Source organism: Littorina saxatilis, linkage group LG7 (genome assembly GCF_037325665.1).
Source record: "Littorina saxatilis isolate snail1 linkage group LG7, US_GU_Lsax_2.0, whole genome shotgun sequence".
Lineage (NCBI taxonomy): Eukaryota > Metazoa > Mollusca > Gastropoda > Littorinimorpha > Littorinidae > Littorina > Littorina saxatilis.
The window spans coordinates 51,863,757-51,888,502 of NC_090251.1; the positions used below are offsets into that span (position 1 = coordinate 51,863,757).

General features: G+C 43.7%; 1 protein-coding gene across 13 annotated transcripts in view; it reads left to right on the forward strand.

Moving 5' to 3' along the window:
• Positions 1-24,477, forward strand: part of LOC138971784 (twitchin-like) — a 307,593-nt gene extending 283,116 nt beyond the window's left edge. For 11 of the 13 annotated variants that reach the window (XM_070344585.1, XM_070344594.1, XM_070344586.1 and 8 more), the window contains 18 exons: positions 652-804; positions 1,923-1,968; positions 3,093-3,170; positions 3,887-3,989; positions 4,673-4,790; positions 5,207-5,379; positions 9,256-9,307; positions 10,930-11,074; positions 11,350-11,530; positions 12,354-12,530; positions 14,190-14,258; positions 17,057-17,193; positions 17,696-17,852; positions 18,976-19,140; positions 19,579-19,770; positions 20,721-20,837; positions 21,241-21,473; positions 23,427-24,477. In XM_070344585.1, the coding sequence (XP_070200686.1) occupies positions 652-804; positions 1,923-1,968; positions 3,093-3,170; positions 3,887-3,989; positions 4,673-4,790; positions 5,207-5,379; positions 9,256-9,307; positions 10,930-11,074; positions 11,350-11,530; positions 12,354-12,530; positions 14,190-14,258; positions 17,057-17,193; positions 17,696-17,852; positions 18,976-19,140; positions 19,579-19,770; positions 20,721-20,837; positions 21,241-21,473; positions 23,427-23,429 (2,299 nt within the window). In that variant the 3' untranslated portion in view covers positions 23,430-24,477. The remainder of the gene's footprint in view (positions 1-651; positions 805-1,922; positions 1,969-3,092; positions 3,171-3,886; positions 3,990-4,672; positions 4,791-5,206; positions 5,380-9,255; positions 9,308-10,929; positions 11,075-11,349; positions 11,531-12,353; positions 12,531-14,189; positions 14,259-17,056; positions 17,194-17,695; positions 17,853-18,975; positions 19,141-19,578; positions 19,771-20,720; positions 20,838-21,240; positions 21,474-23,426) is intronic. The other 2 variants (XM_070344588.1, XM_070344592.1) reach the window with 2 other exon arrangements.
• Positions 24,478-24,746: the final 269 nt, after the last annotated feature.

Below are 24,746 nucleotides of genomic sequence, written 5' to 3' on the forward strand. Positions count from 1 at the left end.
GAGGTATCCAACAATGTATATGTTACAGTAAATTCATCAAACCAGTCAATTTGTAAATTCACTCCGTAAATTTACCAATTTACTGAAAAATTCAGGAAATTTACAAATTTACTGAGTTTGACACCCAGGAAATTTACAAATTTACTGAAAATGTCAGTAAATTTACAAATTTACTGGTTTGATGAATTTACTGTAACATATACATAGCTTGCTTGGCAAAACACACGTAGTTACTAATAATACAAGGAAACAACCATGTATGGGCAGTGAATATTGAGCTCTGATGCGCATATTTTCAAAACAAAAGGGCGTCATGGTCAGGTTGGTCTATGACGACGAGGAGATAGCTCAGGCGCTGGCTTTGAAACCAGTTTGTCGCGTTCGGCATGGGTTCGATCCCTACGTTCGACATGGGATTTATTTCCCAGAGTCAACTTTGTGCAGACTCTCCTCGGTGTCCGAACATCCCCACGTGCACAAATGCACACAGTAAAGATCTCAAGTTCACATCGAAAGTCTGTATGACAGCTCGCGTTTGATTTTCAATTATATGAATGTTAGAGCTCATGACAATCTAAAACGACATGAACGTGCGTAAATAGCGACTAACAAAGACATGAACGTGCATACAAAGACCGTGTCATGTTGCAGGCTGAGCGGCCTGTCACCCTTCGCTGGCGAGGACGACCTTGACACTCTGCAGAACGTCAAGCGGTGTGACTGGGAGTTTGATGAAGACGCTTTCTCCAACGTCTCCACTGAGGGCAAGGAGTTCATCCGCTCTCTGCTGCAGAAAATGCCACCGTACGTGTCAATTGTTAGCAGTCTGAAGATGTCACATGGCCGCCCTTGGAGCTAAGGCTGCCCTAGTAGTTAAGGCTGCCCTAGTACTTAAGGCTGCCCTAGTAGTTAAGGCTGCCCTAGTACTTAAGGCTGCCCTAGTAGTTAAGGCTGCCCTAGTACTTAAAGCTTCCCTAGTATCTACGGGAAAAAAGTGAGATTGAGTAATAAAGGAAGTAAGCGTTTTAATAATGACAACATTAGTGAGACGCTGTTGTATGGCCTCTTCGAGAATTAGATCCAATGAAATGAACAAGTGGCTATCATCCCCAAAGAGTGTATGATGCGATGCGTGCGTCAGTTAAGAAACGTTAAGACGAGGACAGTGACATTTGCCAGACATATCTGCTCATGATTGTCTCATTTCTTTTCTTTTTTCTGTCCGAGTTGATGGAAGGGGAAGTATCTGCATTCACCATTCATGCATTGGATTGTGCATATGTCTACTCTGGTTCTAGGACAATTCCCTCCCCCCAACCCCCCGGACTTCACTGACCCCCCTGGACTTCTCCCCCCAGACAATCCCCCCCTGTACATTCCCCCCCTAGGACTTCTGCCCCCTGGTCAATTCCCCCCCCCCCCCCCCCGGACAATACCCCCCATGGGTATTCATTTCATAATAGCTTCTTCAATCATGGTTGTTATCACACTTGAAGAGTAAGGCGCACGTGAGCTAACATTTTTTGTTTCAGTGGCTGATGAACAAAACCCAGGGCAGCAATCTGAGTTCTAACATACTGATGAATGCTCACTGATGATTTCTATGATCCGCAGAAAGGGAAGAAAGTTAACGATAATAATCATTTGTGAAAATAATTTTTTGGGGGGTGGGGGGCTATTGGTGTGTGGGGGGGGGTGTCCTCGGGGAGTATTGTCTAGGGGTGAAAATTGACCCGGGGTGAGTTATCCTATGGGGGGGTTGTCCTAGGGGGGAGTTGTCCAGGGGAGGATTGTCTGGGGGGAAAAGTCCAGAGGGGGGGGGGGGGAATTGTCCGGGGGGGGGGGGGGGGGGGGGAATTGTCCTGATACGGTCTACTCTAGGTACACACATGTTTACCATAGTTATGCTTGTGTCTGAACAGGAAGAGAATGACTGTCCATGAATCTCTGGAACACCCATGGCTCAAGGTGGGTGTCAGTTGTTGGCATGAATATAACTGTCTGTTGGTGATACCATTTGAAGTTTAGATATGCCAGAGGAAGGTGAGGGGGGGGGGGGTATAGATACGGTGGTGGTCGTGGTACAGGCTGTGATTACCTATCTTCTAAGACCTTGACAAATTTGAGATAACCAGGTCTTAATAGAGGGAGTCTTTAAACGGAGGTAACTTTACAGAGAACATCAACAGAGAGTCTGAGAAAACGTTTCTTCAAAGGGAGGGAGTCTGAAATTGCAGGTTATTACAAAAAAAGGTGGGTGGGGGGAGGGGGCACTGTATGAGAATAAGTGAGGATTGACCGTGTCTTGAGAAGAAAAACAAATCGCGTAAGGCGAAATTACTACATTTAGTCAAGCTGTGGAACTCACAGAATGAAACTGAACGCACTGCATTTTTTCACAATGACCGTAGTCCGCCGCTTGTGCAAAACGGAGTGAAACTGACGAGCCTGTTCAGCGCGGTAGTGGTTTCGCTGTGCTGCATAGCAAGCTTTTCTGTACCTCTCTTCGTTTTAACTTTCTGAGCGTGTTTTTAATCCAAACATATCATATCTATATGTTTTTGGAATCAGGAACCGACCTAAATTGATTTCAGAAATTTAATTTTGATCATAATTTTTATATTTTTAATTTTCAGAGCTTGTTTTTAATCCAAATATAACATATGTATATGTTTTTGGAATCAGGAAATGATGAAGAATATCATTCCCAGGAACTCTCATGTCAAATTTCATAAAGATCGGTCCAGTAGTTTGGTCTGAATCGCTCTACACACACACATGCACAGACAGACACACACACATACACCACGACCCTCGTCTCGATTCCCCCTCTATGTTAAAACATTTAGTCAAAACTTGACTAAATGTAAAAAGCATCCTTTGCTGTAGACTCAATGATATATCACTTCATTATTCTTCTGCATTTTTAGGCTGCAACTTCCATGTGCTCTCATAGTTTGGCACGAGTGAGTTGCAACGTTCGTGGCCGTTTTTGTTCTATACTCCATTTTCGGGTGAGACTGAGATATTCTGATACAGGATTTTCAACACTTTGTGTATACTGGAAAGATGTTGGTGTTTTGTGATTGCAGGGCGACCACAGCAACCTGACGAACCGCATACCTTCCAGTCGTTACAGCAAGATCAGACAGAAGATCAAGGACAAATACGTAAGTACCACATTGTGCATCTGTCATTGTCTTTGTCATACGCTGCTCTCTTATTTCTTTGTCATTTTCATTTTCATTTGTCCATTGTCCATTGTCCATTGTCCATTGTCCCATCGCTGACAAATGCATGTTGCTTCCTGCCACTGGAGATTAATTGGACAGTCAGACTTATACCGATGAACGAAAGAATGAGTTAACAATCAACTTTAGCTCCTTGCGAAGAATTGTAATACCCACCATGGTCTCGCTTGTGCGCTTCTTTTCTTTATTGTGAACTGAAAAAGGAAACAAACTTGCCTCGGTCTCGAATAGCGCTATCAGCAGAAGAAACAATAACAAATAACAACCAACCAACCAACTTTAAATGTTTTGTTGTTGTTTACTGCCATTTATTTCAATGTATTTGTGTGTGTTTTGTGTGTATGTGTCTTCAAGTCTGCACGTCTGTCCCCCAGGCGGACTGGCAACAACCAAAGAAGCAATTGCACGAATGGATTAATAAATTCGTAGGTATCTGAGATAAGTATAAGCTCTTCAAGCTCCAATCGATACGAGGAACGAAAGCATTAGTTCCTTTCTCAGAATTGTATTTGTAATTACCCACCATAGTCTTTCTTGTTCTGTTTGCTTTCTTTCTTTCCGATTTATTTTAAGGTATTAATAGTTTGTGTATCTTGTGTGTATGTGTCTTCAACTCTGCACGTCTTTCCCCCCAGGCGGACTGGCCCCAGCCCATGCCGGCCATTGGTCGCATCGCCAACTTCAGCTCCCTGCGCAAACAGCGACCCAAGGAGTTCCAGATTTACGACACATACTTCGGTAAGCTGATCAGTCCACTGCAGGAATGTCACTTTTATGTCACTTGTCAGCTGTACATAGTCGAATTTTGTCCAAAATACATTCCCCAAATTCACACATTGCAGCTGATTAGGCGGGTGTTTCAGGGACACGCACCCCGTCAGTGAAACCACTTGAGCAAGAGCTCATACACACACACACACACACACACACACACACACACACACACACACACACACACACACACACACTCACACACACACACACACACACACACACACACACACACATGCACACACACACACACACAGATACTGCCCTGGGCTGTCAAAAGTCACTTCTTATTACAATATTAAAATGCACTAGAATTATAGAACAAGGAAATCCAAACCAGTTTATTTGCAGAAGATTGTCTCTTTCCCTTATCGTTAGCTTTGAATTGTGTGTTAAATAATGTTCAACAGTAAGGGGGAGGGGGTGGGGGGTCACTACTACATGTACGCACAAATAATGTCCTTGTGATCAAACATACATTTTAACACTAAAAGAGATCAGTTTCTCTCTCCAGATGTATTCCCACCTTCATCTTCCCATTCATGCTGTGGACGTTTGAGCAGAAAATTGTCATGACTTTAGTGAAAACCACACTCAACGCAACTCATTATTTTTATGACATAAATTGAGCCATGATCCCGTGTGTTCAGATCGCAAGGAGGCTGTGCCCAGGTTCGTGCGCAAGCCTCGAAACCAGGTGGCGGTTGAGGGCCAGTTTGCCAAGTTTGACTGCAAGATCATCGCTGCTTCTGCTCCCATCGTCTCATGGTCAGTAGTCTTCGTGTTAAGATTAAGACCGAGAGAACTGAACTAAACTGAAGTTTATTTAACAAGGATGAGGATTTAAGGCTTGGCCTGTACTTACAATCTGTTCTTGTTTTGCAATGTGTGTGTGTGTGTGTGTGTGTGTGTGTGTGTGTGTGTGTGTGTGTGTGTGTGTGTGTGTGTGCGTGCGCGTGTGTGTGTGTGTGTGTGTGCGTGTGTGTGTGTGCGTGTATGTGCGTGCATGCGTGTTAAAGGGTTTGGAGGAGTGTCGTTCACTGTACCATAGGCATAGGACAATAGCAAGCGTGGTTTGTTGGTATGTACCGACAGTCTTATCAGAAGAGCATAGCTCATTTTTCAGGCTCCACTGCACCAAAGGCCAGTGCTAATGATTGTGTCTTGCCTTTCTACCACCACAGGTTCCACAACGAGGGCGCCCTGTCACAGAGCTACAAGCACATGCAGAAGTACATGGGCAAAGAGTACGAACTGAAGGTCAGTCGCATCAAGATGGACGACAAGGGAGAGTATATCGTCCGTGCCGAGAACTCTTTCGGCAGGAAGGAGGAGAGGGCTAAACTCCAGGTTGAACGTAAGTACACCATCAGGTACAGGTATTGGATTTGTACGTCGAATCTGCATAAAGACGTTTTTATCTCAATCCAGAACACACGAAACAGACCTTTTTTGATGTTTAAGTGGCTTCTAAGGAGGGGGTTGGGGGGTACGCCTCAGTAAGCCTTTTCATTTCTACCCATGTCCCATCAATGAAAAGAGCAAATAAAAAATGACCACATCAAACGTTATGCTGCGCGAAGGTTTATGCGTGAATTAATGAAAACTTATTTGCAATAGTGTTCGTGAACCCAAGTAAGTAAGAATGAGCACATTTATTCGTCGCGATATAACCTTGAACGGTTGAAAACAACGTTAAACACCAAATAAAGAAAGAAAGAAAGCACATTTATAAGTTTATCTTGTTGTGCTCCCTTAATTACAACTTTCAATTACGGCTTTGTATTTATGCAACTGAATAAAAAATTGTTTAAACCAATGAGCCTCACAATGTTAAAAGACTATTCCTCAAGAGAACATGAAACCATGACCACAAAATGAGTTCAAGTTTGATAGAAATATATATTACTAGAATGAATACCCGCTTCGCCGGGTAGCCGGCTTCGCCGGGAAGAAGTACTTAGAGCCGTACGCCGGCTTCGCCGGGTCCGAACAATGGACCCGCCAAGCTTAGGTCCCTCCCAGATTCGTGGAATGGGAACAGCACGAAAATGATTCAGTGGCCATAATGCCATTCCTGACCATATCGAGTCCCATCCTTGTCGACGAATGTAACCGTGTTAATCACCTTTGGAGGCGAACTCCACTCAAACAGGACTGAGCAAGTTAGAGCTTATCTCTAAGCCCTTTTGAACTGTTATGGCTTCTCAAAGGAAGGCCAGTACATAAAATTACACAAAAGCCGCCAGACCACATCACAAACAGAACTGAACAATGCACAGGTGTTGCTCACATAGAGACACACACACACACACACACACACACACACACACACACACACACACACACACACACACACACACACACACACAAACACAGAGAAGCCGTATCTATAGAGAGATAGATGACAGTGTATTTTTCGCGTGGCTATAAATTGATTCGACCTTTGCACTTTTACAGTGAGGATAATTTACGGGTCCAATTTACGTTCTGGACACTGCGGTGACCTTCTAAAAATAGTAACAGAACGCCGGGAATATCCGAAGATGCCCCCTTCATACAAAAGTGCACCATACGAAAAAAGGGAGGTAAACGCTGAAAACATGGAGAAGATGAGAAGATAAGGAAGAGTTACTTATAATGGTGAAATGAACACAAAAACCAAATTCGGTTCAGCGCTGCGCGCTGAGAGCACGTGTTGAAATATCTCATCGATGATATTGTGTCCGGGGTGTAGCTGAATACGGTGTCCAAATTTGAAAAAGATCCACCGAGAACTTTGGCTTTGGTGTGTCTGTATGGGGGCCCGGGTAGCTGAGGTGGAACCAAAATAGCTGAGGTGGAACCAAAATCGGTTCAGCGCTTCGCGCTGAGAGCACGTGTTGAAATATCGACCAGGTTGTGTCCTGTACCGGGTCTACCTGAATATGCCCACCAAATTTGAAGCAGATCCATCGAGAACTTTGGCCGTGCATCGCGAACTCACAGACAGACACACAGACACACACAAGTCGTATATATATATTATGTGTATAGCTGTAAGTTTAAAGGGAAACAAGTTTCACCTCGAGGCACACTTTATTCCGCCAAAATGTTAATTTATTAACAGAAATAACAAAATAAAACTCATTGATTTAGCCTGAGCACATGGTTTTCCAGATGCGCTCTATTTACTTGCATCATACCGTCACGCTCATAAGATAATTGCCTATGTCATTTTTTACTGTTTTGAGAAAATCGCAAAAACCTTACTTGGTTTCAGCTTATCTCACTGTCATGAAGTGGATTTTAGTGTGAATAAAGGAGTTACTTTTACGTATACGTGTTCTGCCCTATCTAATTACTCTGACTCTTCACTCTTCACACTAAAACACTCCAAACACAGAATTTTGGGAGGATGCAGACTTATTATTTCCTCTCCAAAATATAACACAATTCTTCACTTCAAATACATCAATACGCATCAACTTCTTGAACACACAGTTCACACAGCATATAGCATTCACTCAATGCATGTAAATACATGTTATAAAGATACTTTCTCAAAGATAGATTAACGCACAAGATAAGGTGCTGACAGACACTCACGAGTTCGTATCACGGCTCACTGCATGTCGTCATTTACAGATCCTTGTGTCGCTGAATCCCGTAGATGATGAATTCCCAGAAACTTTCCTTATAGGTGCCAACACACACCTTTCACGTTTCTCCCCGATAAACATTTGGTTTAAACATAAGTTTATTTTAACAAAGGTTACAATCATGACATGTATACAAAGTTCACAGAAACAGCAACAAGCTAGAAGCTTATAGTGGTGTTCCTGCATGACAGTACAACATAAGGCGGTAACGGCTGAAAAATGTGTCTCAATAAACCAAATCTATTAATAACGAGAAACATTTCCGCCATTAGCGAAAATAACCGTCGTCGCTACGACCGGTAACGATGGTGACTCCTCCGTCTAGCCATCTCTGCGCCGATGTGGTCTCTTCCCCCACCATCGCCCCGCATTCTCCCGTGTAAGGTCCGTCCCTTGTCCACGCCATGGAAAACCCCTCATGGAAACTCCTAAAGAATTAACCCAAGTCTTAATACACATTCTCTTTAACCATCTCCTCTTCCTAAACTAAAGTCATGTAACATCTCTCTCGTTCATTCTACATTCACATTCCGTCCACAGACAAAATCCACTATACTTCATCCATGAATCACTTAATCCATCACTGACACTACCACACATAATATCACTGTCTTAAACATAACATAAATGCGTAACAGCAATTATGTTCAAGAATTTACCAACGAAAACCATAACATAATCACAACAAGAATTCTCTCAAAACTTCACACTAGAATTTAGTGCACTTTGTATACACTAACCTTTACATTCCAGCTATGTATTCCAACTTCAATAATATACAACATAGTAAATCATTTACCTTAAGAGACCCGTCTCTTGAAAGAGTACTTGTTCCCAGAACAAGACCGACACGCGCCGACAACCTTCCCGGTTGAAAATCTTAAACGCTGTGACGTTATTAACCCCAGACCAGCTACAGTTCTCATAAACACAACTCATGTCAAACTATGGTTTTCTCGTGCAACGCACAAAACCCGTGATAACGCCTCTCCGGTCACCTACGCATCGCACTTCAATATTTAGGGAGGTTAAAAACACGACGTGGTTTCACATCACAAATATGCTACTCACATCTTTGTGACACTCACTTTAGTTATAAGTTGATAACTGCCTATCTCGAGCTGTTCCTATGGGATAAACGTGAGATAAAGAGCTGTCAGCAACATTTTCGATTAGCACAACAGCAAAACAACCCCAAAAAGCTTTTGCATACCTTCGCAGTTTCCAAACAAGTCTTCCTGTATATAAAAAAAAAAGTGCCTAACTCAAAAAACGAGATTGGCAGTTTTGCTTTCGTTACCGTGGCAATGGTTTCCGATGGTCTGAGAGTTTGTACTCTCTAACACATAATAGATACCCTTCCAATAGCTTCCCCTGTACTCTCACTTCACAAATGCCTAACACTGAGTTAGTTATGAGCATCACGATACATTCATTGATGTACATTTTTGCCATTGATTGAGGGGTGTCTTTACCCCTTTGTTTGCTTGAATGTATGCTTGTTGCAAGTATGTATGCGTGAATAAGGTAAGATACTGTTGTCTTCTACACTAGCTGATGTGAAATGACGAATGTCTTGCCTTTTGTTTCAGCTGGGGTGGATAGCCGCATGACACCTAGCAGAGAAAACACACCAGCCAGAAAGTGAGTTCTTTCAGTCGTTTTATTATTATTTATATTATATACTCACGGGAACGCGCCATGTGCAGTAGTATGCAGAGAAACGTAATTGTATATGTTTTGTACATATATCTATGATGAGTTTTTTACGTTTTTAAAAAAATATTTTGTATATCATATATTCACATGAACGCGCCATGTGCAGTAGTAAGTACAGAACCTTCATTGCACATGTACTTGTACATATCTTTGATGATTTGGTTCAAGTCTTTGAAGCGATGTTTTCTCTGAAGTTTTTGTGTGTGGGTTTTTTAATTGAAGATTTCACAAAATGAGTTGAAAAAGGCAGTCAGATATTTCGTGACGACTGAGCCATACGTATTTCTGTTAATGGATGGAATTTGTTTATTTATTTAGAACGGTTTGTGCATTACCAATACATCGAGTCGCAGGTGTCTGATTACTTTGGTCCTATTTGCACTTAGGAACAAGAAAATGAGCATGTATCCAGGCGCTTTAATAGTAACTTTCTTTTGACAGGGAAAAAATTCAACACAAAAAAGAAATCAGCATGCGTCTAATCATTTTATTTACAGTGGAACCCTTTGTTTGGAACCCTTTGTTTGGAACCCTTTGTTTGGAACCTTCTCTTTTAAGACCCCATATTTCTTCTTTTTTCTTCTTCTGCGTTCGTGGGCTGAAACTCCCACGTACACTCGTGTTTTTTGCACGAGTGGAATTGTACGTGTCTGACCGTTTTTTACCCCGCCATTTAGGCAGCCATACGCCGTTTTCGGAGGAAGCATGCTGGGTATTTTCGTGTTTCTATAACCCACCGAACTCTGACATGGATTACAGGATCTTTTTCGTGCGCACTTGGTCTTGTGCTTGCGTGTACACACGGGGGTGTTCGGACACCGAGGAGAGTCTGCACACAAAGTTGACTCTGAGAAATAAATCTCTCGCCGAACGTGGGGACGAACTCACGCTGACAGCGGCCAACTGGATACAAATCCAGCGCGCTACCGACTGAGCTACATCCCCGCCTTAGACCCGATATTTCCATATCATCTGTTAATAGTGTCTTTAAATATACCTCCATTTTAAGACTCCCTCCCTTTCAATCCCTCGCTGATTTTTTCCAGATTTGTGCAGGTCTCAGAATAATAGGTGTGTGGTCCAGACGGGCGCTGTGGCGGGGTGGTAAGACGTTGGCCTTTTAATCGGAAGGTCGAGGGTTCGAATCCCGGTCGCGGCCGCCTGGTGGATTAAGTGTGGAGATTTTTCCGATCTCCCAGGTCAACTTATGTGCAGACCTGCTAGTGGCTTATCCCCCTTCGTGTGTACACGCAAGCACAAGACCAAGTGCGCACAAAAAAGATCTTGTAATCTATGTCAGAGTTCGGTGGGTTATAGAAACACGAAAATACCCAGCATGCTTCCTCCGAAAGCGGCGTATGGCTGCCTAAATGGCGGGGTAAAAACGGTCATACACGTAAAATTCCACTCGTGCAAAAACACGAGTGTACGAGGGAGTTTCAGCCCACGAACGCAGAAGAAGAAGAGGTGTATGGTCCAATGTCTATCTTTACCTTCAAAGTATCAGCATGTACATGTGTCTCATGACTTGCACTATACTGTGACAGGAAGCGAATCTTTGAAGAGAAGCAGTTCGAGAAACCGAAGGAGGATGCACCGCCTGCCTTTGGCTTTGAGCTGCGTCCCCGCTTCATCCAGGCTGGCAGCGAGTTCAAACTGATCTGTGAGGTTATGGCGCACCCACCGCCCAAGGTAACTATTGTCGTTTGCTCGTCGTATGGGACGTTCACAAATACAAACATACTGGCAGAAATAAAGCAGACACAGGCACCATATATCTGAACACACACACAAGCACACACTTGTCAAACATGCACTAGAAGCACAACTGGTAACTGGCGCCACCTCGCGGCAAGATCACTTGAGTTGTCTCGCGTTATCACCCCAGAAGCGCTCATTACACTTCAAAAAGTGTTTATTTTCCCATTAATTCACTGACTCATAATGCAATGGTTGACCACACGCAGGTAACCTGGACAAAGGACAACAAAGAGCTGCACGACGGTGACCACTACAACATCACCTACTCTCACGGTGTGTGTTCCCTGGAGGTCAGCAACTCCAGGGCGTCCGACACTGGCCGCTACGTGTGCAAGGCCATCAACTCTCTCGGCGAACAGGAGACCGGCTGCAAGGTCACCGTTGAAGGTCAGTGAACGTTGCCATGATTCTGACACGTTTGCATTTCATACAGTGGAACCCCCCTCTAAAGACCCCCCAATTTACGACTCCCTCGCTTTTAAGACCTTGTTTTCTCAGACTTTGTGTTCAAAACTTCTGTAAAATTGCAAAGTTAGTTTTCTGCAAGGTCACCGTTGAAGGTCAGTTAGCCTGGTCATGATTTCTGACCAATTTGATGTCACCAATTACTCATCAGTTAGATTGCAGCAAGGTCACCATTAAATGTCAGTGAACCTTGTTATGATTTCTGACACCTTTGCATTTGATAGCACCATTAATGACGAAATAAGTCTACAGCAAGGTCGTCGTTGAAGGTCACTGCATGAACCTTCTCATGATTTCTGACGCATTTGCATTAGATAGCAACAATTATACTAAGTTAGTCTGCAGCAAGGTCAGCTTTGAAGGTCAGCCAAGATTTCTGACACAATTTGATTTTGATCGTGACAGAAACTGTGTTAGCCTGCAGCAAGCTAACCTGGCGGTGATACCTGAGAGTGTGTTTGTCGTATTCTATGGACTGATTTAGCCTGCAGCAAGGTTACCGCTGAAGGTCAGTGAGCTCAGCCATGATGTTCTGGCTCACACAGAGTTTGAACAAAACAGTGACATTCTTTGTTAGTCTGCCGTAAGTTTGTCACTCTTTTCCAGCTTCGTTGTGACGCTGAATGAGTCTCGACATTTGTCACTCTTTTTCCAACGTGACGCCACTTCCACAGTGCTGTATCTGGAGTAAGCTTATGCCACATGATTTTCTTCCAGAGTTATCACTTGCATTTTTCACTTGCAGAGCGCGCTTTGTACATCCCCAAGGAGACGAAGTCTGGAGTGTCTCGAATGGTACGGCGGACCAAGTCGGACGTGAAGATCGAGGAAGACAGCTACGGGTCGACCTCCACCACACGCAAATCTCGCCGCACTGAGATCGAGGAGGAAAGCTACTCATCATCGCGGTCAGAGAAAAAAAGTAAGTGAGAGAGAATGTACACTGAAACTAAACAGGTTTTTTCTCAAGAAACTAGCCCTAAAGGAGGTATATTTGTGCTGGACTGACAACAAGTTTCACATTATTACACCAGTAATACGGTGTATCCTGGGAACCCGTGTCATTGTGGGAGATCAGAAGTGTAGGTAATCTTGTCATGGATTGATGCTTTGTGGAGAATATACTTGTCTGGAATAGCGTGAGTTTGCATATATTTTATCTCATGTTATTTATGTTGCAAAGTAGACGGGAAATAGAACACTAGGAATGATGCTTTGTAAATATTCTTGTAAATGGCGATGCGCACTCAACCCGTTACGTATAGCCGAAGTCGGCTCCTGCGAGGTAAACCCACATCCCGATTGTCTTGGATAGCACAGATTTTATCTCATGTTATTTAATATATTGCAAAGTAGGTGGGAAACAGAACACTAGAAATGGGTGGTGTGATTGTAAAATTGATTAACTTGATACTGCAGGTTGAATGATTGTAGAATTCATTGCTAAATCAATGCGTTAAACATTGTTTTTGCCATAATAATATACTAATTTGGGTGTCCTGTTTATTATTGCTAATAACTAGGAGTTTGGCTATACAGGCTAGGCTGGACCTTTTCATGAGCAGTGTTTTGTGTGCTGGCTGAAATTTATATTCTTTTGCAATTAGTGTTTATATGATTATAATTCTATGCACATTTCTGTATGAAGTCACCCGTCAAACAGAACATGAATATCTTATAAATGACTTCTCATTACTCTTGTGGGTTATGTTTTGTAATGTCAACACGTACTAATAAACAACAGTCTGTTCTGTGGTGTGTATATGTCCTGTCTGTATTGTCTGTATTTCTCTGTTAAACATGCTTTTGGGATCTTATAGCAGTCTGAAGATGCATGTTTGTGATTCTCACACATTCTACCTTGTCTTTATTGTCTGTGTTTTTGTGCTTCAGTAGAATTTCTGTGGAAACCCTTTAAGGCCAAGTACTGAAAACTCAGAACGAACCAATACAGATAATTTCCAGCGTAATGATTTTTTTTTTTAATAAGGCCAATAACACAGACAGGGTATTCTGAAATCTCGAAGTGAGCAATTGTTTCTAAACAGGGTTTTTAGAGTTTGGGAAAATGTAAAAGGGGCAAGCAGTTATTTTCCAGATTGGGAAAGTTTTGTAAAAACTTAAGAAGGGTGTGGGATAATTTCAAAACTTTGGAAATCATGTTCAGAGAAAATAAACTAACGTACGTCATCAATAAAATAAAAATTAAAAAAGAATTAAAAAAAGAGGAAGTTCACAAGAGTATACAATGACTGTGCATCTGCTCATTTACAGTTTGTGCATTAATGTAGAGTACAATGTGGTTTGGTTTTGATCTAAAAGGCTCAGTGTGTGCAAAAAGTGTTAAAAATGGGAGGAGAATTAGGCTGTGGGAACCCTGCCTAAACAAAGTTTGTGTGAAAAGTGTTAAAAATGGGAGGAGGGGTGGCAGGTGGTCGTTATCAAACAATGATCGCCAGAATAGGTTTGACTGTCCAATATACAGCATTAAATGTAGTGTAGGTTTGCTTGAGTTTAGACGCTTGCTTGTAGTAGATTATAGTTGCTTTGTGTTGATGTTATGTGTTTCGTTTTGTTTCAGCTGTGAAGTCTAGTACTAGCAGTAGTAGTAGTGTTAGAACTTCTACTTCCTCTTCTACTCGAACAGAGCGTAAGTCATCCTCCTCTTCGTCAAAATCAGTCCAGGGGTCTGAGACGATGACATCCATCTCGGAGTCTGTCACAGAGTCCCACTGATTTTTTTTTTTTATTTCTTTTCTGTATCTTGAAGCTTCCTGTCTGTAACTGCAATTTGCATGAATGCTGAATTTGGCTTTTTGGCTATAACTGCAATGTTTTATTTAATGCTATATTATGCGTTTTTCTGTACTGTACATTTGATTACTTGCGTTTGATTTTTGTGTTAAGATGAATGCCTGGCGGCTCTGGTGAATGTCTGAATTTTTGTGTAGGTTCCGTTAGTTTATTCTGGTCTGTTTTCTTTCGTTAAACATCGCTTTTTTCTAACAATAATAATTCTGTGGTTTGTGTTTTTGCTTTACGATGTAGATAAACAAAATTCTAGTTAGCTATGTCCTGACACTAGAATAATAGCTTTTTCTACTCTCATACTACCACTGTATTCTTTGCTTTTTATATACTTGGTTTATTTGTTTCCCATCCAGAATAAAGGATTGATTATTGGTAGTGATTTTCTAATGCTAGCTCCGATGTATAAATTGTCAGTTGTATTATTCCTTCTATTCTTTTTCTTTAGATATTCTTCTTTCCCCCTTGTTTTTGTACATGATCTTCCCACATAAACATGTAGTGTGTACTGTACATAGGTTTGGATTCCTAAGTAAGTGATCGTGATTTTCCCTCATCCTGAGAGACTATGTACCCGACTGATACTGGTGGCTAATAAAGTCTGGGGATAAATTGGATGAGTTTTTTTTCACACATTTGATTTAGCAAGATGGATTTAAACACATTGCACACTTTCACTACATAGATGCGACGTGATCAGTGACTTCGTGCATACTGCTGCCAGCTTCTTTCTGATTTGTATTCTTTCTTTGCATACAGTGCATGTTTTCTTTAACTTCTTTTTTGTAAGTCTGCCTGAACAATGTTCTGGCAAACACAGACAGCTAAACAGACTCGGAAACATGGACATCCATCACATGACAGGCAGACAGAACGAACGAACGAAAGCATGCACGCACGCACGCACGCACGCACACACGCACACACACACACTACCCCCCACACACACACACACACACTACCCCCCCCACACACACACACACACACACACACACACACCACATGTTGCTCGCCTTCTCTGGATGACTTTTATGAACGCGAAACGAACTGTCCACGGCTGAGAGCCTCGATCCTAGTTCTTCTGTGACACTTTGGAGGCACGCGCTTTAAAGACTGGTACTGGTATCTGTCACTTTTCTTTGTTTTCCTTCTTCTTTTCCCAGCAAATGTTCCTCTCCCAAAAGCGTGAAGTCATTTGGTACCTATCTCCTTTGTCATTGTTATGCCGCTAGAGAAACTTTGTCCAATCTACTATACCGAGAACGCGTCCAATGTGTACACTTCTTCTCCTGTTCTGAGCTAAACGTGTGCTTGTAGAGTACCCCTTCCCCCCCCCCCCCTCCTCCCCCCCTCCCTCCCCCTCCCCCTCCCCCATCCCTTTGTCCCAATAGACGTATTTTGGAAATGATCAACCCTGTAGTGGCTGTAGAAGAGTTGCTCCCCTTTGAAACAGTGGAGGCAAACAGTGTGACGTCATGATTGCTTGCCTCATTGAAGGGGCACAACTCTTCCCAGCCAGTATAAACCTCGGATACTGATTTCCGAACACCTGTATCATAAACAACCCGAAATGTGTCCTCTGGGAATCAGTAAAGTGTGTTTTTTTTCCCCCACCTGAGCAGTCCAGTTTGGTTCTGTGTAGTTTAGCAGCCCTCGTCATTCTTCTTTTTCCAATCCCTCCCCCCTCCCCCTTCTCCTGGGTTAGGGGTAACTGCTATCTGCCAGACAAAAGTTTAACCCTTGTTGCTATGCATGTGCTGAATTTCTTCTGGATGTCTGTTGCTAAATGTGGTTTTTTTATGTTCCGTTTATTGGTCATTCAGTCATTTATTCATTCATTCATTTGTTACTTGCCTTGTGAGTGTAGAGCTGCTATTCTTCTCTGGGTTTTTATTCCTTTGTAAATCCTGTTCTAAATTGAGCCTGAAGTCGATTAGAAGTCTTTTTACCGAAAACTCAGTGCTAAAGTTAAGTGCGATCAGCTTCGCGAAGAACACTTCGCGTAGTCGACTTCGCCCCGTTAAGGACAGGATTAAAACAATGTTCTTCAGAAAGTTGATCAATGTGGTACAAATGTGTTTGCATGTGTATGTGGCATGTGCATGGAAGGTTTTGTAGTTCTGTGTTAAGATACGATTTACACATTTCTATATTTATGTTTAGAGTAGCAGTTTTGTTTAGATTATGCTGTATTGCTGCCCTTTGTGCATATTTACATTCGTGAAATAGTTTTTAGTTACAAAAAACTGCAGGCCTAACAGAACATTATTTGCATTTCTTCATTCTATCGGAAATGCACTTTTATTCCTTAATGATTAAACCACATACTTACCGATAACACATGTATACGTAGCCAATAGTAGGTACCAGTGGTATTTGTACTGGTTACAACAATGCTTTATTAACAAACAAACAACAATTAGTTGTTTTGCCTTTTGCTTTGAATATTTTAGTTGTTTTAGCCTCTTGTTGTTTAGAATGTAGTTGTACTAAAATTGTAACAAGCTTCATAAACCAGAAGCTCGTGTAAAGTTAAGCCGTTGATCAGATTCTTGGAATTTGTCATCTTATACTGTGACTCTTCGCCGTCTTCAGAATTGCTTGAACTGTGTAGCTTATACTAAGTGTTGATTTTGACAGAGCGCTCAGAAGAGGAGAGCCCCAAGTTCACCGAACAGTTGTCCCCCGTGGATGTGAATGAGGGAGAAAAACTGGTGCTGGAGGTCAGCTTCTCTGGCAAACCTGACCCCAACATCGAGTGGTTCCAGAACGGACAGGTCAGAGAGAGAGAGAGAGAGAGAGAGAGAGAGAGAGAGAGAGAGAGAGAGAGAGAGAGAGAGAGAGAGAGAGAGAGAGAGAGAGAGAGAGAGAGAGAGAGAGAGAGAGGGGGGATGGAGGGAGGGAGAGTGAGGGGGGAGAGAGAGAGGGGAGAGAGAGGGGGGAGAGGGAGTGTGAGAGAGAGAGAGAGGGAGGGAGGGAGGGAAAGAGAGAGAGAGAGTGTGAGGGAGGAGGGTGTTCTTGTGTGTAAGTGCATGACTGTGTGTGTGTGTGTGTATGTGTTTGTGTGTGTTTGTGTGTGTGTGTGTGTGCTGAAGTTCATCCAGTCCGTTTGCGACTTTTATTTATCCATGTATTTTTTTGTCTCAGAGTTTGCGGTAAATAAAGTGTATTTTGATGCCGCCTTCACAGCCCAAGTCCTGTGTTGCACTGTTGCATGATTCAGTCACTAACGTCTCCATTGCCTAGCTGACTCTGTACCTTGTGTTATCTCGTCACCAGTTGTTGCAATCTGACGACATCGTGATGATCAAGACGCGAGGGTCGTCCAGTCGGCTAATGGTGGAGGAGACTGTGCAGGACGATGAGGGCGAGTATGTGTGCAAGGCCACCAACACTGCCGGCGTCGCCACCACTAAAACCAACGTCACCATCAAAGGTGAGTACTGTCATGAGTGCTTGCTAGTGAGGATGAGGTGTTTCGGGGCGGTGGGGTGGGGAGGGGGAGAGGGGGAGAGGGGGGGGGGGCGAGTATGTGTGCAAGGCCACCAACACTGCCGGCGTCGCCACCACTAAAGCCAACGTCACTATCAAAGGTGAGTGCTGCTTTAAAGAGATACGGTATCGATTAAAACAACCAAGACGTTTTGACCCTCTCTTTCGAAGTGAAGTCTGTGACGTCAGAAGCCAAAGTTCAAAAAGAATCGTAATACTATTTCTGCTTATCTCCCGAGTAAGTGACACATAATTGTGAGAACAAAGTTTGTCTCGGTGACTTCAACATATCAGCAATAGAAAAATAATGGAAGGTCACCGCCAGGCTTTGCATGTATCGGTATCGTATATCATTAAGTGGCGTGGTGTGTGTGTGAGTGTGTGTCTGTTATGTTAAGTATGTAGGGGAAATTAAAGTGCGTACGTGTGTAAAGTGCTGATTAGTGAGGATGAGGTGTGTGTGGGGGGGGGGGGGGGGGAGGGGGACTTTTTGGGGTAGGAGAGCGAGTATATATGTGACCTCCACCACGAAATGAGTCGCATGTCACCTCGCGCGGTTCTGCGCTAGGCTTAATAAAAGTCCGGGGAGTGTCTGGTAACAGTGTGAGGGTCACCTTAGTCACAGGCTTATAACTCAAACAGTTTTCGCTCTTTTCTAAAACGGTTTTCACCACTGGATAGAGCATAAAAAACTCTTAAGAAAAATGTAAAAATATGAAAATCATGCAAAGGTGACATGCGACTCATTCCGTGGTGGAGGGTCACATATGTGCGTAAAGCGACCAACACCAACCAAAGCCAGCCGAGCGTCACTATGACTTGTGAGCATTGCGACTCGGGAGGTGAATTAGGGCGTATAGTAGGGGTGAGGTAGTGGGATGTTTCATAGCAGTCACTAAAGCCTGCATCACCACCAGAGGGGTTTTATTTTTTATTTATTTCAAATCATTTTGGGGAAAGGGAAATTGGGGTGAGGAAGAGGATGCAAAATGCTGTCCATTTTATACATCGGGTAAGGAAATATGGCTTCAAAACATCACTTTAATTATTCCTGTGATGTGTAACAGTGGCAAAGAAAGCAGCGCCAGCCAAGGAGCCCGAAGCTGTGGAGGCACCGAAAGAGACGCCGGCAGAGAAATCGACAGCCGCTGAGTCGCCCCGCTTCCTGGAACACCTGCAGGGACAGAGCGTCACTGATGGCGATGAGGTCACACTGCAGTGCAGGATCTCTGGTCAGTGTGTGTGTGTGGGGGGGGGAGGGGGGCATGTGTGTGGGTGGAGATGTGTGTGTTTTCGAGTGTTTGTGTGTCAGTGTTTGTTTATGTGTGTTTGTGTGTGTGTGTGTGTGTGTGAGAGAGAGAGACAATGACAATGACATGACAATTCTTTATTTTACGAGGGTAACAGAATAAGCATTGGTATACTAGAGAGAGAGAGAGAGAGAGAGAGAGAGAGAGAGAGAGAGAGAGAGAGAGAGAGAGAGAGAGAGAGAGAGAGAGAGAGAGAGAGCATGTGTATGATCTTGAAATTTGCCCAACGATCTTGTCAAACCCTATGATGACATTGACATTGAAAATCGTCGATTGCAGCAATGGCCACGCAATCAGTTTACATTTTGATTAAACACTTCTAGGTAGTCATGTATTAATCCCATTTGTGTCTCCTTACAGGCAAGCCTGAGATTCAGTGGCTGGCCAACGGAAAGACAATCGAAGACAGTGACGACTTTAAGTATCAAAACGCAGGCGACATCTACAAACTGATCATCGGCGAAATCTTCCCCGACGACGCCGGCATCTACTCCTGTGTGGCCACCAACGCTGGAGGCTCTGCTAGCAGTAGCGCCACAATTTTTGTTAAAGGTACGCTGTGCTAGTAGGTGTGTACGTGTGCGTGGGGGGGTAAGTTGGTGTGTGTGTGTGTGTGTGTGTGTGTGCGTGGGGTTTGAGCTGGTGTATGTATGTGAGTATGTGTGTGTATGTGTGTGTGCGTGGGGGGTGAGTTGGTATGTGTGTGTGTGTGTGGGGGGGGGGGGGGGTGAGTTGGTATGTGTATGTATGTGTGTGGGTGTTTGTGTGTGTGTGTGTGTGAGATGGAGATACAGAGAAAAAGAGAGAGATGCCGCCATAAGGTGTTGGTTCTTTTTTGACGATAGCTAACTGCAAAGTTTCATTTTTTTAAAATTTTAACACAGTGGCTGCCAGTGTTCAGTTGGACTTTGATTGAAAATAGGTCCAAATGCCCTGGCAGACCAGGGAACCCATACGATTTCGCCGTATTCTGTGCGGCATGATTGACTAGAATACGATCAGTACGGTCAGTGGAAAAAAGTACGATAAGAAAAATTCCTGGACTACTTTTCTTCACAAGCCCATCCCGAAGCTGATCCAGTATTTTGACACATGGTTGCCATTTTTGAAGTAAACATTGAAATAAGCATGTGTTTTAAATGTTTTGGTTAACTTAAATAACGGTGCGACGGATGCATGTGAAGCATGTTTGAATCATCGATGTCCAAATGTTGTGGGGAGTACGCTAATTTTTTCTGGAAATACACGAAGTTTGTTTGATAATACTCCAAGTGCAAAACAGGGGTTCGCAGACCTGTCTGTCCTGGCTTTGTCCGCTTGGTAGAACAAGTGGTGGTCAGAAGACCTCCTTCATGACAAAACTATCGGACGGTCGACCAGCAAGGGGTCACATCAAACAAGTATGCGACAGTGACGGAAGACCGCGGCCTGGAAACAACACTGCATGACCGCTTGAATGAGAAACAATTTACGCATTAACAAGGAATCCATTAATTGTTCAGTTCCAGACGAAGAAGCGACTGGCCCCGTGTTCACCACCTGGCCCCAATCACTGAACGTGGAGGAGGGCAGCCCTCTCACCTTCTCCGCCACTCTCGACAGTCCTTCTGAGCTTACAGGTGTGTGTGTGTGTGTGTGTGAAGGCAACGCTGTCACCTTCTCCGCCACTCTCGACAGTCCCCCTCAGCTTACATGTCTGTCCTGTGTGTGTGGGTGGGTGCGTGCGCGCGCGTTTGTGTCCCTCTGAGCTTACAGGTATGTCTAGATACATGTGAGTTTCTGTGTGTGGGGGGGAGAGAGAGAGAGAGAGAGAGAGAGAGAGAGAGAGAGTGTGTGAGTATGTGAGTGTGTGTGTGTATGTGTCTGTGTGTGTGTGTGTGTGTGTGTGTGTGTGTGTGTGTGTGTGTATGTTTAAGAGCGAGGAGAGAGAGAGCGTGATGTGTCCATTTGAGTATAATTGGTTGTCTGTATCATCACAAAATTCTTTATGACTGTACTCACACCTGTCCAAACCTGTCTCAGTTTCGTGGAGCAAAGACGGGCGACCAGTAGAAGATGGTGGCCGCTTCAAGTTCAGTCAGGAAGGCAAGTCGGTCAGCCTGACCATCCCTGCGGCCCTGTCCACCGACTCGGGCACCTACTGTGTCACCGCCAAGTGCGCCGAGGGGTCTGCGTCGTGGTCCTGCTCGCTCGCTGTGGCTATCGGCGAGGGCGGCGACGTGGCTAAAGTACAAGAACTACTGAAATGTGTAGAGGTGCTTTGCTAGACCATCTGCTTCTTCCTCCTTATTTTGCCAGACCTTACTCCCGGCCACTCCCTGTCCAAGTCCCAGACCGCCCCCCCCCCCCCCCCCCATGTTTCTCCCCCCCCCCCCTCTTCCCCCCCAACTCCCCGCTCCACTCAGTTAAATGCTCCTGACCCCAACACTGACTTTCCTCGGGAACATGCCTCAGATGGTTTAACCCTGAGGGCGTTAAAACACATTTATCATCAATGCAATCCCACCAAGTCCTCCCCCCTTCCATTCAACCCACATCTCCCTCCCCCAAGTTATTTCCTCTCTTCCTCCCCCTCCCCTTCAGTTATTCCCTCTATTCCAGTCCCCCCCCCCTCTTTTTCATCTCCCTCTCCCTCCCCCAGTTTGCTCCCTACCCCCTCCCTATCACCCCCCCCCTCCCCTATTCAACTACCCCCCCCTTTTTTTCATCTCCCTCTCCCTCCCCCAGTTTGCTCCTTACCCCCTCCATATCACCCCCCCCCCCTCCCCTATTCAACTACCCCCCCCCCTTTTTTCATCTCCCTCTCCCTCCCCCAGTTTGTTCCTTACCCCCTCCCTATCACCCCCCCCTCCCCTATTCAACTACCCCCCCCTTTTTTTCATCTCCCTCTCCCTCCCCCAGTTTGTTCCTTACCCCCTCCATATCACCCTCCCTCCCCTATTCAACTACCCCCCCCCCCTTTTTTTTCATCTCCCTCTCCCTCCCCCAGTTTGTTCCTTACCCCCTCCATATCACCCTCCCTCCCCTATTCAACTACCCCCTCCTCCAACTCCCTCCTGCATCCTTTGACCATTGTATTACTTTTTTACTTGACGTTTTTATTTATTCCTAATATAGCCGTTTTCATTAGCATTCATCCGTGGGAGTTGCTTACATTGATTTTGAATTTGTTTTCTTTTGCATCCGATCCTGGTTTTGGTTTCCTGGCTGCGCAGAGTTTGTGTGTTGGTTTGGTTTGTGTGGCCGGGGTTTGGCTCAGACGGACTGATTGGATTTTTATTTTTCCAATATTCATGGAGTTGCAACATACATTGATTTTGAATTTACTTTCTTTTGCATCCCGGTTTGGTTTCCTGGCTACGAAGAGAGTGTGTTTTGGTTTGTGTGGCCGGGTTTTTAGCTCAGACGAACTGATTTGATTTTTATTCTTCCCATATTCATGGAGTTGCATATACATTGATTTTGAATTTGTTTTCGTTTTGCATCCCGGTTTGGTTTCCTGGCTGCGAAGTGAGCGTGTGCTATATTGGTTTGTGGGGCCGTGTTTTGGCTCAGGCGGTTTGATTTTTATTTTCCCAATACGGCAACAGTCTCGATCAGCCCTGTTTTGGTCTTTTCAATTAAATTTTTTCTTTCTTTTCTGATAGCTTTTAGTGGTAAGGAGAAAATGCTGGTGGTACTGTTATGCTTTATACTGCCCTGGGTTCTGTTTAGGTTTTATTTTTGTGTTGACCTTCAAGTAAAAAAAACCTCTCTGTTTTGGGATTAGAGGCAATTGTATAGTTTCACAAATTATGTTTGTTGAAAATGAATATAGCTGCTAATACTGATTATTAAGCTTCACAGGTGCCCTACATTTATTTCAAATTTAGTTCTTGCGGTGTAGTTACGTATCTTTGAAGCTGAGCTCAGTTAGCCCTATTAGTAATATTATTCCAATTCGGCACATGCGGTTAAAAAAATACCGTCGTATTGTCTTAGGTTGTAACATCGCCTGGTCAATGTCTTGACAATTTGTTAGAATCTAGCATGTGATGAATATTACACTGCGTGTGTTTGTGTGTGTGTGTGTGTGTGTGTACGGTGTGTGTGTACGTACGGTGTGTGTGTGTGTGTGTCCGTTTTGCTATTGCCAGAAGGGGCAAGTAATAAGTGTTCATAATTGTTATTATTACTATTACACTTCCCTTTCTGTTTGTCTGTTTCAGTGACGTGAAAGTTAACCAGAGAATTCCTTCTGTACATTTTGAAGCTGATTTTCTTCTGCCCAAGTCGACGAGGATAGAAAAAGGCATCATCGAAACTCTCACTCCGTACATTTAGCAGGTAGTTATCGTCTGCAAATCATACCAGAGGCCTACACCGCGCGACGCTTTCTTCAACTAGGCCTGTCACCATCCAATTTCCCTTTGCTTTTGTGCGGCAACACTTGATGAAAGCAAGGGCGAGTGTGGATGCATCGTAGATTCTTTTCGACGTGGAGTACAAACTTTTTGTGTGTGCCCAAGACGGCATAGAGAAAATAATGTTGAAATGAATTTGTTTTATTTGCGAGTGTGATCGGTCGAGCTTGGGTTGTAACCAAGAGGCCCGTTTGTTTGGACTTTCTTTATTCCTCTCCTTCTCTCACTGCCATGTTAGCTCGTTACTTGGACTGTTGGTGTTGTCTGGAAAAATCGCATAGTAATTGGGTGCATTTTTTAGAAACTTAGAGATGGCATGATTAATAAGATATATTTTCCTTGCTGTCTCCTAGGTTTGGGTTTCAGTACTTTTTTCACCAGAAAAATTTCAGTGCTTTGCCCCTTTCCCCCTTTCGACAGTTGTGATTTGCAATGTCCATGCAGTGTCAAAGAAGTTTACTCCGTGTTGATAAAGCGTATGCATGTTTTTGTGCTAAATTATATAAATGACAAGTTTTATTTTTCAATTCAGTTGTGACATATTTTCTGTGACTTAATTTTTACCTCCCCTGCGAAGACCGTGAAACTGGATGCTTTGAGGTCTTTCTGACGAGAGCTTCTGTTATGAGTGGGTCTGAAGATGTCTGGGTTGTCTTTCCTTTGTATGGGTTGTCTTCTCCTGTGTATGGGTTTTGTCTGCCCTTCTCTGGCTCATGAAATAATGGAGCGGCTTTTTTGACGATTACCACAGCTTGTACATCCCTGAAGTATAATTTAACAACCCCTTCCTTCTTTCCAACCTACTAAGCCAGTTTGTTTATAATGGTCATTCTAATAAAAACATTACGTGACATCATATTCCACATCTGACTGATATGTATGCACGGATGAGTTTTTGTGTGCGTGTTCTTTCTTTCTTTCTTTCTTTATTTGGTGTTTAACATCGTTTTCAACCGTTCAAGGTTATATCGCGACGGAGAAAGGGGGGAGATGGGATAGAGCCACTTGTTAATTGTTTCTTGTTCACAAAAGCACTAATAAAAAAATTGCTCCAGGGGCTTGCAACGTAGTACAATATATTACCTTACTGGGAGAATGCAAGTTTCCAGTACAAAGGACTTAACA